Genomic DNA, 17,924 nt, shown 5'->3' with positions numbered 1-17,924 from the left:
GAGCTGACCGTTTGATAATGATCAGATAAGAAACGTTTCCCCTTTTTCTCTCGTCATCAACGATCGAACGAGTATTAATGACATGATTGATTATATATATATAGTTTTGAAAAGTAAGAATTATACAATGCTCTAGACATTTATACACTCTGCTTTATTGTATTCTAAAACTCACAAACTTCTAAATTAGCGATTTTCTTACCAGAAATAAATCGGAAGAACAATCGCTTGCATTCACTTTTCTTACATTCCACGAAAAACGTTCTAAGCAATCCGAATAAAGTTAGCGTCCGCAGAAATGTACGTGACAGTTCCTATAAAGTAGTTCCATAATTTCAAAAGTTACACTAGTCCATAAAATTTCAAAAGTTAAAAAATTGTGTAGTACTTAAAAGATAAAGAGAGTACATCACTTTTTTCACATTATTGTCCGTTGGTGCATCTTTAGAAAAAGAAAGTAAAAAAGTTGATTGTATATGAAATATGTAGTAGTTATCACATCACGTCCCTAAAAGGCAGCGGGAATCTGTCTTCACAGTACCAAACTATTACTTACACTACAAGCAGCTACTACTAGTTACACGCATAACCCTGATTCAAATTTCAAAATAATAGTATTAGTATTAGTATAAGTATAAATATTAGTATTAGTATTAGTATTAGTATTTAGTATCTCTCTCTCTCTCAAGAAACTGCTGAATATACAAGATGGGGGAAACAGAAGTTGAACTTCCGGTGAAAGTACAGAGAATGATCGAAAAGATATGTTATGAGCAGTCTCAGCCACCGCCCGACACCGATGCTCGTAAAATCTTGGCTTCCATCGGCCAAGACAACTCCATTCACATGCTAACTATCATTTCTCAGACAAGAATCAGAACTTTCAGTGGGTTTATCAAGTACTTGGTTAAGGATTACAAACCCAAATCCACCACTTATACTCCTCTAAAGCGACCCTCTTCTTCTCTACCAGGTTATCACTTTCTCTTTGATCACCATATGTATGTATAATATATGCACTGTTTATTTGTTTTGTTTTTGATTTTTTTATTCCAAGTATAAATAGAAAATACAGTTGATTGTTTATGGTAATGTCTTTATCTTTTTTTAGTAATGTGCCTTTCTTGATTTGTTAGTAGGAAAACAGGGCGTTTTAATTTTTTCAACTGTCGAATTTTAGTTTCAAATTTGTTTGTGTTAACTGAAGCATGTAAAATGATCTTGTGCAATGTGTGATTAAAGATGTGAAGAAGATAATCCAAAGGAGGTAATTTAAGTATGTTAGATTTATTAGGTTATGTCAAATGTGTGATTTATTAGTGAAGTGTAGTCTTAAGCTCTAAACTAAGTACCTCTGGATACATTTGCTTATACATTATTTAGTCAGTGTTTAATTTTTTCTCTCTTATTTTTAGGCACAGATGGTTTTATTTTCCATTCTCCAAGCATCTTCTACGCACACCTATTTCCGATTCAAACAAAAAAGATGCACTGGTACTAGTTGATGGTTCCCCCTCTACTAAAGTGCAGACAACTGGAGACTCTCCTTGTTCAGGTTCAGGGAATTTAAATACACCTACAAGGAAGAGATTAATATTCTCACCTCATGTCAATACGATTCAAACAAACACTCCCACAGTTAGTATACAATGGCAGATCTTGTCTGAACTTGAATTTAGGAGGATCTTTCTTGTTTTGAATTACATCGGAAGGTTAGTTGATTAGAGGTTCTTTGATCTTTACTATCTCTCAAATAATCTACAGCTGTGTTTTACCGGACCTGAAAGTTTGTGCAGGAAGAAGCTAGAAGCAGTAGTTTCCGAACAAGAAGCTTACAAAATTCTACAGATGAAAAATTATCCCATGGAAAGATTTGAATCAGAAATTTGGACTATGTACAGCCGTTTTTCTTTTGCTGGAACTGAGTCAACAGACAGGAGGAAGGTAATGATTCATGTCTTGGTGTAATAAAGCAACATGGGGTGGGTTTAATTTATCACCAGCAATATTTAGTTTTTGATTTTAGTATATGAACTCTATATATTAATGATGTCCCTGAGACCTGACTGCAGCTCACTTGCACGTGTTCCGAAAATTAAATGCCATAACATAATCTGTTTGTTACAGTTTTTGGATTTATAACCATTAAATAAAATCTTAATTATCATGTATTTAATCCTAGTGCAGCTCACTTGTAGAATTTCTAACAGCACGGGCTTTAGTGCTGTACTGTATATCGTAATTCAATCTAACACATTATTTTCTTGATAATTATTCTACCTTTTTCTCTTCCAGTATCTTGATTGGGAGTGTGGCAAAACATATCACTATCATTGTCATGTTTGGCGAGATGGAAGTTTTAGTTTTAAGGTAAGTAAGCAGTTTTGCTTCTGGTTAGTGTGTATACATAAATTTTTCTGTTTTTTATTAAATCAGAAGCACACACTTTGAGGTATCTATTAATTGATTTTAACATTAATACATTGTTTTTATTTTATTTTTTACTATAGAAATTGGTGACAAGGTTTGGTTTATCAGTATGCAAAGTTTTGGGGCTTAGGTGCAATGCTTACGCATTATTGAAGTGTGACACACATAAAAAACATGAGTCCGCACACAATTGTTAAATATACCAACCCCCAAGTATCATCATACAAACTTGTTAGAAGACCCGTAAATTTGTAGCAAATAGCTGTCACTTTGAATTGATGTAAATTGGTATATGTATAATGGTTAAATTTTGGAAGTGTAAATGCGTGGTAGTCCGTTTCCGTTTTAATCTGGCAAAAGGCACATGAATAAACAATTTAACAGCCTATAATGTATCTTAATATAGTCTCTGACTGTCTTTGTATGGTGCAGGGTCCATATTTGAAAACAACTAAGACTCTTCTGCATAGGACATTAGGTGATGAAAATATATTGATCGTGAAATTTGAAGAACAGGCAAGAGGTGGTTCTCCCATAATTTCTGCTGATCATAATGCTTTCTATGGGAATGTTGCAAAAGAGGGCATACTTATTGGTCAGAGGTGCTTCCGTTTTTTTGGTAATATTTCTGAACTACCTAAATATTATTCTTTTAAATAAACAGTTACACCAATTAAGCTTCTTATAATGTGCATGTATATTTTATGTTAGAAAGCCTTGATGGGATTGAGGTTTTGTGTCTGCATATTCTCAACGTATGCATACACATTTTAATTCATTTCGTATCCACTTATGCTTCTAACTCTACATTTTTTATTTTATTGTCTTCTATTTATTGTGGAGTGCTAATAATGAAGTAACAATGTAATTGATACATTGCAACTCATATTATATTCATTGACAGAAAGTGAGAGGAAAATATCATTATCCTAGTTCAAATTCTTGCACTAAGAATGCAAGAGAGTAGTTAGAAATTGCCAATCAACTTTTTACAGGCAAAAAACGAATGGAGTCTTTGCTTATATCTAGAGTTGGATGAGGTGTGAGAATAATTATCTTGGTACAATAGTATAGATTGGCATTATTTAGCCCATCGTGACTTTTTTGCCAGCTAGTTGGTTGAGGAACTAAGGACATGCCCAGTGTACCTACAGGCTACAGCAGCTGGTACTGAAGCAAGTGTAGCAGTTCCAGCACATACTATTTTTGCACCTTTTAAGACCTTGAGTTGAGAATTCTTGTCACGCTATCCTTTTTACATTCTTCGTTCTTCCTGTTGTTCCTCTAATTAAACCTATCCCTGCCTCAACATGTTGCTGGCTGCCGTCTGCTCTGCATTATGTCGAGGGCTTCTTTTTTATAGGATAAACCTTTAGTTCTTCTTTTAGCCTTGGAAATAATTGTCTTGTTTTCTACCACTTCCTCCCCTTCCTCTACTTTTAATCAAGAATTTCATCAGTGTCCTGCTTGCATGGTTTGATGCGATCTTTGTGCTTCAAAGGTGTCTCGTCTTTACTTATTTCTTAGACCTGAATTTGATTAGGTTGCTGCCATTGCACGATTGTAATGTATTATTTTGAATCTGTGGGGTTCCTTGTAAGTTACTTGTATCTTCTTTGATGGTAAATACTTTTATATCTCTGAATCTGATGATTCTAAGGTTCACTTATTCTTCGCTGAAATTCTTTATAAATTTATGACCCCCGGGGAACGATTAATTGTATTGCTTTTTTTGACATGTTCTTTTCCTCTTTCAAATGTTGTCATGACAAGTTTCAAAGCTTAGATGGAGTTAGGTGACCGTTAATGTGCATTTTTAAATTCGAAATCGGCTATTTTCTTATTCATAAAATATATTTAATCTAAATGGTCAGCATGTACAGTTAAGCTTACAAGTAAACTGTTAGTGTTTCAATCTAATGGTCTGTTCATCTTCTTATGGCTGTAAATAGTTTTTAAAGATGGAGAGAGGAAGGGAAAGAAAAATTCACCCATTACATCCGATGTAAAGTGCTACTTCACCCGGATGGAACTCATTGCTCCTTGTAATGTGAAAGATCCTTCTAATTTATTAAACAAAACAATGCATGAAGCAAGGTGTCTTTTCATGCATCTTCATACAACACCCAGCATGGCCAAATATGCATCAAGGTTAGTGCTGCTATTGCCTTTTGTCTGAAATTCTCACAACTTGTGTCGTTTGAAAATTTGCTTGCTATGCAGGTGTTCCTTGATTCTGTCACAAACTATAAAGGTTGAAGTCGATTTTGATACAGTTCGTATTGAAAGAATTAATGACATACCATGCCAGGTACATTCTGTTCTTTGTTTTCTTTTAATGTATATTTTTAAAGAGAGACATGACTAACCCCCCCCCTCTCTCCTTGCAGAACGAAAATGGTATTAATATTTGCAATGAAGATGGAGACCTTTTGATCCATACTGATGGGACTGGTTTCATATCGGAAGATTTGGCAATGAAGTGTCCTAGGGCACTTCTCAGTGCAAAATACAGGAAGGACAAAAGTTCCGAGGTCAGAATTTAGCCCTCTCTTCACAAAATATCTTTTATTAGTAATTACTAATATCCAGACTTGAAAAGATGACAGGCCTAATATAGGTCTCACTTAATGGCGTGCTCGCCCCTTATTCACGTATAGTTCTGTAATACATTATTTTTCCTTTTTGCACACTTTTCTGCTTTTTATCACTGTAGTTCTGTTCATAAATTGATTTTTATTATGTATATATCTAAATCTTCCACTTGTACCTATAGGTAGATAATAAACTTGGATAGGAGTTATAGACAACTAATTACCTTTTATAGGTATTTGTTTTTAAGTATCTACAAACTTTAAAGGGGTTTCATTGGCGATACAGATATTTTGTGTTGTTAACAACATGGAGATTTTATCATCAAAAGAGATTCCCATTTGACATATTAAATTGTCAGAAAAAGAAACTCTTCATTCTGGACTATTACTTGTATGGATGTAATAATGTGTATCCAACATGGAGATGAGATATTTTATCATCAAAAGAGATTCTCAGTTGGGTAATAATGTGTATGGATGTATAAGCACTTAGAGGAGTAGTCTGTGAAGGCAACAATGCACTCGGTCTATCCTACATTTATTACTTGTGTAGGATAATATAATTTAGTGATTTTATCCACTCACCCTCGGTCTAGTTATTAATTTCATGCTCCTCTGGATAGCTAGTTTACACTCCCAATTTAAACTGGAGGCTGTGAGAGTAACATGATGGTCAATATGGATTTTTATAGGAGTCGATGTTATTGGTTTCATGCTTGAAGGCTGTCTTCTGATAACTATTTAAAACATTACATATTTAATGTATCCAAGAGAGTAACAGCATGGTCAATATTGATAATTATAGGAGTTGATAGATACACGAAAAAAGTTATGTTGTATTAATACACAAGTATATGCTTCTTCTTGTGTTGCACTGATTAGTCTTGTGCTTGTTTAGATTTTTTATTTTTCTAGTGTGTGCCAGCTTTTGCGTTGGATAGTTCCTCTATCTCTGAAATCATTTTGTATTTAATGATTATGTCTAGATGGAAGATATCCCATTAGAAGGGAGACTGACAGATGCCTATGTTAAGGAACCGGTAAAAACTTTTCACCATTCAGTAATATCTGATATATGTTCTCTAGCATCGATGATTACTGATACAGTTTCATCTTCTATTTTACGTTTTCTATAGCCTTTGCTGATGCAGTGCCGTTTGTTCTACAGTGGTTGTGCAGTCAAGGGAACCTTCCTTGTCAATAGAAAGGTGTAGTATCTCATTTAAGAAAAGTGTTGTTTGTCATTTCTAGGCCAGAGCTGTGTAGTTTTAGTGCTTGACACAGTGTTGGTTGTTTCATATGAATTTTGTTAATTCTGGTGGACAATAATAGATTTTTTAACCACTCAACTGTCGGTGTAATTTGTGACAAGAAATGAGAACCAATAATATTACAAGGTCTTGGGAAATTTGTTCTTGTAAGCTATGTTTGTTTGAATTACTTTACTCTGGGTTTCTTTACAATTTTCAGTGCTTTAACTTTAATCTGGGTTTCTTCACAATTTTCAGTCCTTTAATTATACTTGGTTCCTTAAAATATACTCAGTGACTACTTTATGCAGACAGAACAGTCTTAGTGTTTATGGAAATAGTTGAGGCATGACTAATCCCATGCAACAGAGTAGCCTTAATGTCTATGCATCATTTCATGCAACTGATTGATGTTGTTTTGGAATATGTTTGTTGCTGTTCCAGAACAGTTCAACTTGTTTCTATCTTTGCAAAGAATTTGATAGAGAAAAAAACTTAGCATATGCACTATGTCCTATATATCTCAGATGTAAATCTTATTTTATTTTTTTTGGCAAGTCAAATGTAATCTTATTACCACTGAGGATTGTACCAATTCCTCACTGATGCAAAAGTCCAATCTTGTTTAATCCCCTTCAGCTATCCTAATGTAGTTTTATCATTATATGTATTTGAGGTCTAGTTCCCGTTCCAGTCGTATCACGCTGTAGCATTTTTGTCACTGTAATTATTTAATTGACTTGTCATGTGCTAGTTTTTCGACTTATTTACTGGCTTCTTTCTTAATTATTATGCTTATTGACAAGGGCTTTTTTTATAAAAATATTTAGCTTCCGCCTGGCACAATTCAGATTAGACAATCTATGGTTAAAGTTGAGGCCGATCCTAACTTTAAAGGTGCAACCTCCGTAAACTCATTAGAAGTGGTCAACATAAGGTGCGTCCAATTAATGTCTCATTTAATTTACTCTTGGATTGATCGTTTATTCAATCACATCTATAAGAGTGCTTTCCATGATGCATAAATATCGAATCACCATGTGTTGCAGTGCCCAACCAGACCAGTCACTTCCCTTTTTAAAGTTTAAGGATACAACATCTAAAGATCTACATGTGTTTGATATTAGTTATAGAATTGTAGGATGAAGATGCTTATTTTTTATCTCATTCCGTAAGCTGGTTGTCTTCTTTAATAACAACCTCTTCATTCGTTAAACCTAGATACTATTAGTGTTCTCTAACCTCTAAAGGAATACGTCTTTGCTATAACTTCTGTGTGTGTGAATGATGTAAACACTAGTCATATCGAACAATAAACATTACACATATGGCCAATGTGATCTACATCTATATGTCAGAACCTAACTACAGTAGGCCATGGGAAAAGCCTAACTTATTCAAAAGTGAACTACAAAAGAAATCAAGACTTGTGAACAATAACTTTTTTTGAGGTGATTCAGTGGAATGGCTTGTTATTAATATATAAATGAGTGACTGCAACTTTTCTTCTCTACTGGTGCAAGTAGATACATGAAACATATCAAACATCCTCTTAGGACCTTCCTGTCTAGGATAAATCATATCAGGATAGGACTACAACGTGTAATTTTTTTTTTTTTTGAGCATTGAATTGAGTTGATTGATGTAACTTAAAAAGGGGTTGCCAAAGTTATGTGGCATGGCACTATTGGTTGCCTATCTATTGGAGATGGTAGATTGTTAAAAGCTTGCCAAAGAAAGTTCCCAACTTTTGGAAACATCTTGAAGTGGTTAAAGTACATATACGAGTGCAAAAATGATATATTGTGAATACTTATTCTAGTTTAAGAGTTACTTAATATGTAATAGATGAGACCACCTACGCAACTTTTAAAGGTTGCTAATCATAGGAGTGTTTTTTGAGTAAATGTTGTCAAAGCAGACATGGACGAGGACAATAATTTTTTTTTTATAAATATATGATAATTTGGCAGGGGTTGGCAACTATCTTGGCACCCCTTAATGGAGATGCTCTAATAAAGCCATACAGATATACCCGAATTTAGCATTCTTATATTTCAAGGTGTCAAATTTTCGTGCACAATGTGTATCTATATAATAATAATATAAAGGGAAATGACATGGTGATTTTTCTCCAAGTTATTAAATCCCAATTCAATAAGGAGTGGAATTTACAAACTTTTTAAGGTCGATGTAAAATTTATTTGTAGATGAGTTCGAAAACTTGTAAGTTTTAACAGAGACTTGTCAATGCTACTATAGTTAAATGATCATGCTTTAGGGTAAACTCCAATTTTCTGTAATGTCACATAAATCACATCAAACAGTAGAGTAATTAAAATTGCCAGACTCTGCTAAATCCGGTGTTCCTATGGATCCTGCAGTTAATAATGGCACCCTGATAAGTGACATGCTGCCTAGAAACACATCCAGTTTTGGCTTCTTTTTAGGAGGGTATGACTTAGTCGCAGCCCTTCTTATATGGTCGTTATAACCGTTCAATCAAACTTTTGTAACGAGCTTAAGCAATGATGCATCAGATTTTCTGGTAGCACTAATATATTCTCTGAAGACCATAGATATGTATTGCAGCTAATTTCTCTCACAGTTTTTCTTTTGCTAATTTAATTGTCTAACAGTTATTCAATCTTTTAAGTTGGGCATTTTAAATTAACTGAAACAATGTTAAGTGTTAAGTTAACCATTTTTACCCAAACAAAGTATTGATGTTAATTAGAAGATAGAAAAGTATTGATGTTCTAAATTACTTTTGCAAATATGAATATTCTAGCTTGCATTCTTGTGTTTTAGATTATCAAGTTATGCATGTAAGTCAAATTGCATAAAATTAGTGGTTTTGTTAATAGGTATTATGATACATAACATTAAATATTTATTCAGATTATTTTAATTTGTGCTGTACCCCCCCTCCACAGTCCACCCGAGTCACCATATCATCATATTTGTCTAATCCTAGTATCCCTGTCTAACCCATAGGCGCTATCCCTGCATCCTAGGTAAAATTTGCCAGGAGTATTTTTGTCCGCTGTTGGGTGGTTTTAATTGAGACAGTCGATATAGTGGCAACCTGAAATATGATTTTTGATTAACCGATTAAGAGCTCTGTACACATTTGATTATGGAATGCCGAATTATTTAACCTGTGTATCCAGCATAATTATTAGTTATCATTCGCCGATTGCTTGTTAACATGCTGTGATTCATTATGGTGATGTCTTATAACTTTTGCATCTCATTCTCCAGTCGCAAACCTGGGAAATCAAGATTGTCTAAGTATCTGATTGCCTTGCTAAACTTTGGTGGAGTCCCGGAGGAGTTCTTCTTGAAAATATTGGCAGAATCACTAGAGGATTCTCAAAGGTTATTTTCCGATAAGTGTTCTGCAGTCAGAGGTACATAAATTGGGTCTTAATATTGTTACGCGTGATTTATCTTTTTTGTCATACTTTCTCTATATAATATAAATGAATCCCTCTCTCTTTTTATAATTATTTGGCCCGACTTCCATGTAACTGGACATTGTTGGGTTGGCAAACAAGAATGAGGATTTGCCTTGTGCATATTGTTGCATCATGTGCTTTACATGCTACTATATTTAATTTGATCCATGCGCCTCCTTTTACTCTAAAATCATCTCTTTATATTATTAGCATTACCTCATTAGTAGCTTTGCCAAGCCTTGTTCTCTTGCTTTCTGCTGAAGCCTTAATCTTGTTTCTGTTTCAGCTTCAGTGAACCATGGTACCATAGATGATGATTGTACCACTGCAAGAATAATATTATCCGGAGTTCCTTTGGATGAACCTTGTGTTCAACATCGTTTATCTCATTTGGCGTTTTCAGAAAGAAAGGGGCTTCGAGAAGGAAGGCTACCAATCAGTGAAAGCTACTTCTTGATGGGAACTGCCGACCCGACTGGGCTACTGAATAGTAATGAAGTTTGCGTCATCCTGTATGTTTACTCTTCTTTTGTGGCTTTTAAAAAAAAATTAGGTAGCCGCAGTTTTTATATGTACTCAAGGAAGGTAATTCATTAACTTACCTGCAGTCTAATGTCTTGATGCAAGTATGATGTTGGTTACGAATTGGTTACGATGTTGCCAGAACATTTTTGAATAATATGTAATCTCACTCTTAATGTTTTTTTAATATTATCTTCAGCGAGAACGGTCAAATTTCGGGTAAAGTATTGGTTTATCGGTATCCAGGATTGCATTTCGGGGACATACATGTTCTAAATGCTGTGTATGTAAAGGAAGTGGAAGATGTTGTAGGGAATGCTAAATATGGTATATTTTTCTCTACCAAAGGTCAAAGATCAGTTGCAAGCGAGATTGCGAACGGAGACTTTGATGGAGATATGTATTGGGTCTCTAAAAACAATCAGGTTGGCATAAATTATAATTTTATTTTGGTAGTATAACTATTCCATATACTGATATACATATATAGGCTTGTCCTCGGTTTCCTGTTTTGGAACTGTGGATTCAATCAATTTGGAAGTTTATAAAACTTGCAGCAGTTCAGAAACTTCAGATCACTAGCAAGATTACTTTATTTTCAGCTATTATGCCACACTTATTAATTTTGTGTGCGTTAGGTCTTCTCTAGATTCATTCAAAGAATTATAGACCTACTTTGCATTTTTTTAAGGTTCTGCTTCCTGAATGGTAAAGGGCTCTTAGCTTCTGTATACTCTAATCATTTCAATGACATTTTAACCTTAGTATGTAAGGAGAACTGATATTAATATTTGCACAAGTGATGCATGAGATTGCATTACCCTCTTAGCATGACTATAATCTATTGGTGTACATTAGATTAGCAGTATAATCTATAAATCATTCCCTTTCTTGTCGTTTTCTACTCAAATATTGTCCTCATAGATAGAAAAGAAGGTCATATTATATGTTTTCTGGATCCAAGTTTATATACCCCATGATGTGCTTTTGCAGCTCTTGCATTACTTTAAACAGAGTAAAGCATGGACGCGCATGCATTCAGCGCCAAATGCAATTCATAAAAAGCCTCGTGACTTACCTTGTGAAGAATTGGAGCATGAACTTTTTAAGCTATTCTTGAACACAAAGAATCAAAAGTAAGCAATTGTCGCTAATAAACTTAAACATGCTGTATCATTTCATGAGCCATGGATGTATCATGCATGTACTGCTGTAAATTAATTCTGTATAATTTTCAGCTTCTTCTGGCTTTAGGATCTGTTAAGACAACCTCCCTTTCAAATCCGTAACTGATGTACAAATTAATTATTCAGATTTGTAACTGATTAAATATTTATTATGTTTATTATGTTGCCTAACAGGATCATAGTAACTCTACAAGTTTGCAGTGTTTGTGTGTTTATAAATTCTCGCATATGTTGAAATTGAGCACTTATTAATTCTAGATTCTAGTGATCCAACGCTCTGTATATAATATTTGTTGGTCCGTCTCAGAGTTTATCTTAGAGTTATATTTTTATCTCTCTGATTTACATCTTAAAGTTAATCATTATCAGCTACTATCTGGATGTCAACTTGTAATTTATTCTTCTAGGCAAGGTGCTTGCTATGAAAACTGTATCAAGCCCATTTTTGTGTCATGATTCTGTTCTATCCCGAAATTCTTCTATATCAATATGCTGTATGCATGCTAAAGCAAAGAACAGACTGCTATCATGCACGGTTCAGTGATAAATTATTCTGATTCAAAACCATTATAAAGTAATGTTCAAATCTCATGTAAACTATATATCAGATAATATTGGTGGGAAAGCATACCGGATCTTACCAACTTTTAAAGGGTCACAGGATCAACTAAATATGAATGACGTAATTAATTTAGCTTTTGTGTATGTTTAACATAACCTCCCAGACGTATCACTATATTGAGTTATAAATAATAATAAGCCTTCTCTTCCATGCTGTGTGTTGTTTAATCTACTTTAGTCTGGCTTGTACAACTAGTATTTACATAATTTATGCTATTTCTTGGATTAGTAGCATTGCTATTGTAATATAAAATATTACATTAATCTTTCATGTTTTGTGCACAAGTACGTGAAACTACATGCTTAAACTGTGATTGCCTTATCCGTGTATGCATGGTTTATTGCGAGGTGCTCTTTAGTGTTAGTATGGGGGTGGCAGCTGATAGCTGGATGGCTTTTACGGACAAATTTTTGACACTGGATGATAATTCAAATGAAAAGAATAACTTGAAGAAAAAGATGCTCAAGCTAATCGACATTTACTATGATGCTTTAGATGCCCCTAAGACTGGGAAAGAGGTTACTCTTGCTGCTAGTTTTTGATTTGACGCATTTAAATTTTCGAGTTTGCCAGCCTGTATATTTTTGTTAAGCATATTTCTGTTAGTCCAACTTTTTGTTCATTCGTGTAACTGAGCAATTTTGTGGCCATGCTTTCTTTGCTGAAACAGGTTAAGGTTCCACTGCTATATAGAGCAGACTTGTATCCCCATTATATGGGAAAGGGTGATGGGTATCAATCCAGCTCTGTTCTTGGAAAAATTTGTGATACAGTGGACACTTATACAACTGAAAGAATGTCTACAGGTGAGTGTTGCTGATCAGTTGTATCATACCACATGACCGAGTATTTGTGTTAAAGACAGAATTATGCGCAAAAAAGATCAAATACATAATTAAACCGGTTCAAGGAATGCATACACATGCACACACAACCATAAGCGCCACATTTGGACACCAGTAGAGCCTAGACCTGACAAATCATGGGTTTGTGTCGTGTAATGTTGTGCTTCGTGTATTTGTGGGTGAACACGAAAACGACATGAATTCAAAACGTTTATATGAAACTGTTACACAAACACGACAGGACTTAAACACCATCCTACACGACACGACACGAAGTATACAAAATATTTTGTGTACAATTCTTGTACACGAAATGAAATGAATGGACACGAAAACACGAACTGTTCCACGAAATTCTTAAAGTTCGCGGTACATTTTCAAATATATTCGTAATATTACATAAAACTTTGAAAAATATTATAATTTTTTTAATAAATTTATTAAGTTACATTATATATATATTTATAAAATTATTTATCTATTTAAATATGTCTGTGTATCCAAAGGGTAAACACAATACCGACACTAAATCTCAGCCGTGTCTTTTCGTGTTCATGTACTTTCGTGTCATGTACTGAAAAGGCAAACGCAAACACTAAATTTTAGTGTCATGTTATTCGTGTCATTCACAAAATTGCTGGGTGTAGACTAGAACCCCTATCTCTATACACTCGCAAGTTATCTATTTTTTCTCATATATGTGGCAATTGGCAAATCATGCAAACTTAAGCCTCAATCTGACCCCACTGAAATATTAATATTTCGGTGGAGTCATTTCTTCTAAAATACCGATTGGAAAGCACACGCTAATAATTAGTTAATTAAAAGATAATATTAAATATTAATACAGAGAATTATATTATTTTAAGTTGATAAGTGATCCTAGTAAATAAGAATATACCACTGCACATTAAGTGTAGAAAATAAATTCTACTAATAATAAGTTAACTACTGGTATGTTCAATTAATTAAAGATTTCAGAGGTGAGTAATTTATTATTGGACTTGTACTAGAGAATACAATTGGTAAAATTTGTTCAGTTCAGTTTTAGTAATAGATATACAGTATAGCAAAGATTATTTTAGGAAGTCATAGAGGAGTACTACTAATGAACAAGTTGGTAGTTTATAAGAACAAGGCCTTGCAATGGCCAATTGGTGTTTATGTGACCTAAATCTTTATATCTAATTGAAAATTTTCTCTCTTACATCCCGAGAGTGGTAATTTCCTTCGGATCTTGATTGTTGGAAGTGTAGGCACCTCACCAGATTAGTTTTAGTTTTTGTAACTCTATAGACGGAGGTTTGTATGTATGTAGATTATATATTTTATTGTCCTTTCAGTATTCACTGTTATCCACCTTTAAATTTTAACATATAGTTAGTAACCACAGTATTTTCACTCGTTTTGGTGGTTTTTCTCATCTGCAGAAATCAGGAAACTTCCCCTCTTTGAGCTTGTACAGATCCCTGATGCAAAATTGAAGTTTTGGAAGGAAAATTATGAGAATTACAGGCATGAGATGTGTGCGGCTTTGTCTTCCAAAAATCAATCAGAGATGAACCCTGCTGAGGATGTTATCAATAAATACAAGGAGGTGAGAATTTCTACTTGCAAAAAGATTTAGTAAAAAATGTTACGCCACAACCCAACTTTGGATAACACCCTGCCTCCCTCTTGCAGATTCTTTATGGCGCTGCTGACTTTGAACGAAGGTCTAGGAACATGGACGATATTCATGTAGACGCCCTTGCCATATATCATGTTTGTTATGACTTCGCTAAGAGCAAAGGAGATGTCAGCACCTGCAATTTTGCTTGGAAAATTGCAGGTCCTGCTCTCTGCAATTTTCATGCAGTGAACTCATCAGAAAGGTTCATGTTTAATTGTTTGCCGTCTGTTCTCGGGGAACTATTAAATTAGTTAGGAACTAAGAGGTGCTGCTGCCTCGCTTTAAAATCCAACTTCCACTGTTGTCTCAGTATTTGAGCGTGTGTTATGCAATGTAAGAACATGCATTATTTGTAATGTTGTCTCAGTATGTGACTTGGTATATGTAACGTAAAAACGTGTATTATTCGTAATGGAAATTTAATTCAGTATGTGCACCAGCTAGAGGTAAAGCCTGTTGTCCAAAAAAGGTAAGATCGTATATTTCTTATTCCTCGTAAATGTAACTAGCGATATGTATTCCCGTGGAGTTGAGCTATTCTCTCCAATTTAACTAAATAAAGACGGTAAAACATACCATGCAGCAACCTGAGCTTCATCTACATTAATGTGAACTAATCCATTAGACTTTTAAGTTTTTATAACTGTTAGTGTATGGAGTACTATATACTCATCCCTCATATGTTACAAATTTTGTGATTTATACCTTTTAGTTGAGTTAATCCTATTTCATATATGTCTTGTAATGCATGCAATATTTGTGTAATCTTTTGCCTCTTAGATTTGCATAATTTTTTTATCTTATGATATGCTAAATTGATTCTCCTTGTTTGTGTCCTTATAAGCCCGTAATTTCTGTTTTTCGAATTTACAACTTATAAGTTAATAAGGTGATTGTTACTAATGACGTACTTTTTCTCAAGTTATTTTGATTTTCACTATTTTATTAATTTTAGTTTTTAAATATATGTTTTTAAATGTTAAGTTAATATAAAAATCATGAATCAAGATAATAATATTTAAAAATAATTATTTAGTTCATTTAAATTTAAAAAATTCTGATTTATAAGTAAAATTAATCAAACATTTACATAATTTATAAGTATTTATTTATCTATCAACTTTAAGTCACTTATTAATTTTAAATTGTAAGTTACTTATTTTATGATTTGCTAAATGGACACAATGTGAATTGGACTTGTTTTGTTTATGAGTGAAGCAAAATGTATTCTTATATTATAGTATAATACACCAACGGACAGAGAGCAAAGAAACAAAAAAGCAAAATAGGCGAAAACAGTCCGTTTACCCGATATGCAAGTGAGCAAGCAAGAGAATTAAATGTAGAGGTGCAACATTTTATTTTACAACTGTCTAACTTTATTCTTTACCATCGACTATAATAACGATCTATTACAATTGGACTAGAAGTCGGATAATCGGATCAAATTCATTTTCGAAATATGATATATCTGATTATTTGAATCGGATCGGATGTCATTTGGTTCGAAAGCGGATGAAATTCAGATTAAGATCGGTCTTATTCATTTTTTCAATTTTTGATACTTAAAAAATATCTTTTTATTATATGCGGTACTTTTAATATAATATAGTGTATTTTTACAAAATATCATGATTAAATAATTGTGTTATCATAAATATGAAGTATTTTAAATTATGAATTTTACTCAATTCGGGTAATATTTCGTCCAAATAATATATTATTCAGTTTAGATTAGTTTCAATTTATAATCGAATCTAGTATTTCAGATTATTTTCAATTAAATTTTCTGATCGGTTTAATTCGATTTTCAGATAATTATCCAATTATATAATTCGAATTTCGAATCGAATCTCGATTTCATAAACTTCAGTTCGATTATTCGGATCAAAACCTATTTTTCTATGTATAATTACAACTACCCTTTAATCTATCTATTATTATATATATAATACAATAACAGGGGATTTGATGAGCAATTTAATTCATATGACGATTATGCCCCTATTTAATATCTATATAATATTTATTTCATATTTATTTTTATAATTAATATTTGTTAGTAAACTATTAATATATATAGTACTTGTTGCACACAATTAATATATATTAATTGACGCATCATTAATATCTATATAATATTTATTTCACCTCATCACTCATTTATATTTGCATACATACGTACATTGATACATATGTAAATGCATACATACAATATACATATATATACATGCATGCATAAATACATACATACATACGTACGTAAGTATATGCATTCATACATACATGCATACACACACACACATACGTACACATACACACATACATACATAGATACAAACTCATATATTATTATTTGACATCAATTTACTATCGTCCTCACACACACTCATACATACATACATACATACATACATACATACATACATACATACATATATACATACATACATATATACATACATATATACATACATACATACATACATACATACATACACACACATCCATATATACATACTCATATATTCTTATTTGTCATCAATTTAACATTGTACTCCAACACAATGAAATGACCAATTATTATATTAAATTATATGAAATAAAAAATAAAATAAACTATTTATACACATATGTATGATTTATACTTCAATATCAATAATTATGTGATATATATCATATACTCTCACCGTCACATATGTTGTTAACATCGTTTTTAGACACAGAGATTGAAAAAATAAATTATGTTGAAGAAAAAAATAAGAAAGCGGGGGTAAATTTTGGAGTTGTTACAAAAATAATATGTTATTTTAGGAAATATTAACAATCTGTTGGAACATTCCAAAATAGAAAGTTATTGGGACGGAGAGTATCATATGTCATTCACTGAATAAACTTACAATACTAACGTCAATTACCTATGTAGTATGATTCATCAATCACATTTGTAACTCATAAACACATTAAATAATTAAAAAACATATTAATGATAATTTTATATTTAGAGTGATTGATATACATCATGCACACATAATCACTTGTATTTATTTTACACTACGTCATAAGTGTCCTGATGCAATAGTTTTTGAAAAGCGTTACAAGAATTTCGTTGCGAAAGGTAAGAATTTTTTGTTCTATTGTAACACTACTAATTTAAATAACATATATAAATAATATAATTAATAGTTTTATAAATAATATTAAAATTCAAAAAGAATAATACACATTTAGTGAAAGGAAAACAGACGAAAAAAGGCCGGTACCTTTCCCCCAAAATGAAAACCACTGACTTACTTCCCCAAAACTCTAGACTTGAGACAAAATCTCTCGACTGCTCAACT

At 32.8% G+C, this 17,924-nt stretch overlaps 1 protein-coding gene across 2 annotated transcripts; it reads left to right on the top strand.

Annotated features, from left to right (window-relative positions):
• Nucleotides 1–523: 523 nt before the first annotated feature.
• Nucleotides 524–15,019, top strand: LOC141683301 (putative RNA-dependent RNA polymerase 5). 2 transcript variants are annotated; one of them, XM_074487992.1, is made up of 19 exons: nucleotides 524–973; nucleotides 1,422–1,712; nucleotides 1,797–1,944; nucleotides 2,296–2,370; nucleotides 2,863–3,049; nucleotides 4,383–4,581; nucleotides 4,654–4,741; nucleotides 4,821–4,964; nucleotides 6,011–6,064; nucleotides 6,161–6,232; nucleotides 7,105–7,211; nucleotides 9,539–9,687; nucleotides 10,022–10,247; nucleotides 10,457–10,682; nucleotides 11,251–11,393; nucleotides 12,425–12,584; nucleotides 12,737–12,872; nucleotides 14,342–14,508; nucleotides 14,595–15,019. In XM_074487992.1, exons 3-19 carry the CDS (start codon nucleotides 1,849–1,851, stop codon nucleotides 14,832–14,834), a joined length of 2,469 nt encoding a protein of 822 aa, XP_074344093.1. In that variant the 5' UTR covers nucleotides 524–973; nucleotides 1,422–1,712; nucleotides 1,797–1,848; the 3' UTR covers nucleotides 14,835–15,019. The 2 variants fall into 2 exon arrangements, with proteins under 2 accessions (XP_074344093.1, XP_074344092.1); XM_074487991.1 differs by having other exon boundaries at nucleotides 1,416–1,712.
• The last annotated feature ends 2,905 nt before the right edge of the window (nucleotides 15,020–17,924 follow it).

This window comes from Apium graveolens, chromosome 9 (genome assembly GCF_009905375.1).
Source record: "Apium graveolens cultivar Ventura chromosome 9, ASM990537v1, whole genome shotgun sequence".
Classification (NCBI taxonomy): domain Eukaryota; kingdom Viridiplantae; phylum Streptophyta; class Magnoliopsida; order Apiales; family Apiaceae; genus Apium; species Apium graveolens.
Note: the sequence above shows the minus strand (reverse complement) of the source record. Positions and strands in the feature narration are given on the sequence as shown.

Excerpts from the sequence above, each read along its gene's own strand:
- LOC141683301 (XM_074487992.1), top strand. The coding sequence starts at position 1,849 with ATGAAAAATTATCCCATGGAAAGATTTGAATCAGAAATTTGGACTATG. Across the intron at positions 4,582-4,653 it reads ATGGCCAAATATGCATCAAG|GTGTTCCTTGATTCTGTCAC; the intron begins GTTAGTGCTGCT and ends CTTGCTATGCAG. Across the intron at positions 9,688-10,021 it reads TAAGTGTTCTGCAGTCAGAG|CTTCAGTGAACCATGGTACC; the intron begins GTACATAAATTG and ends TTTCTGTTTCAG.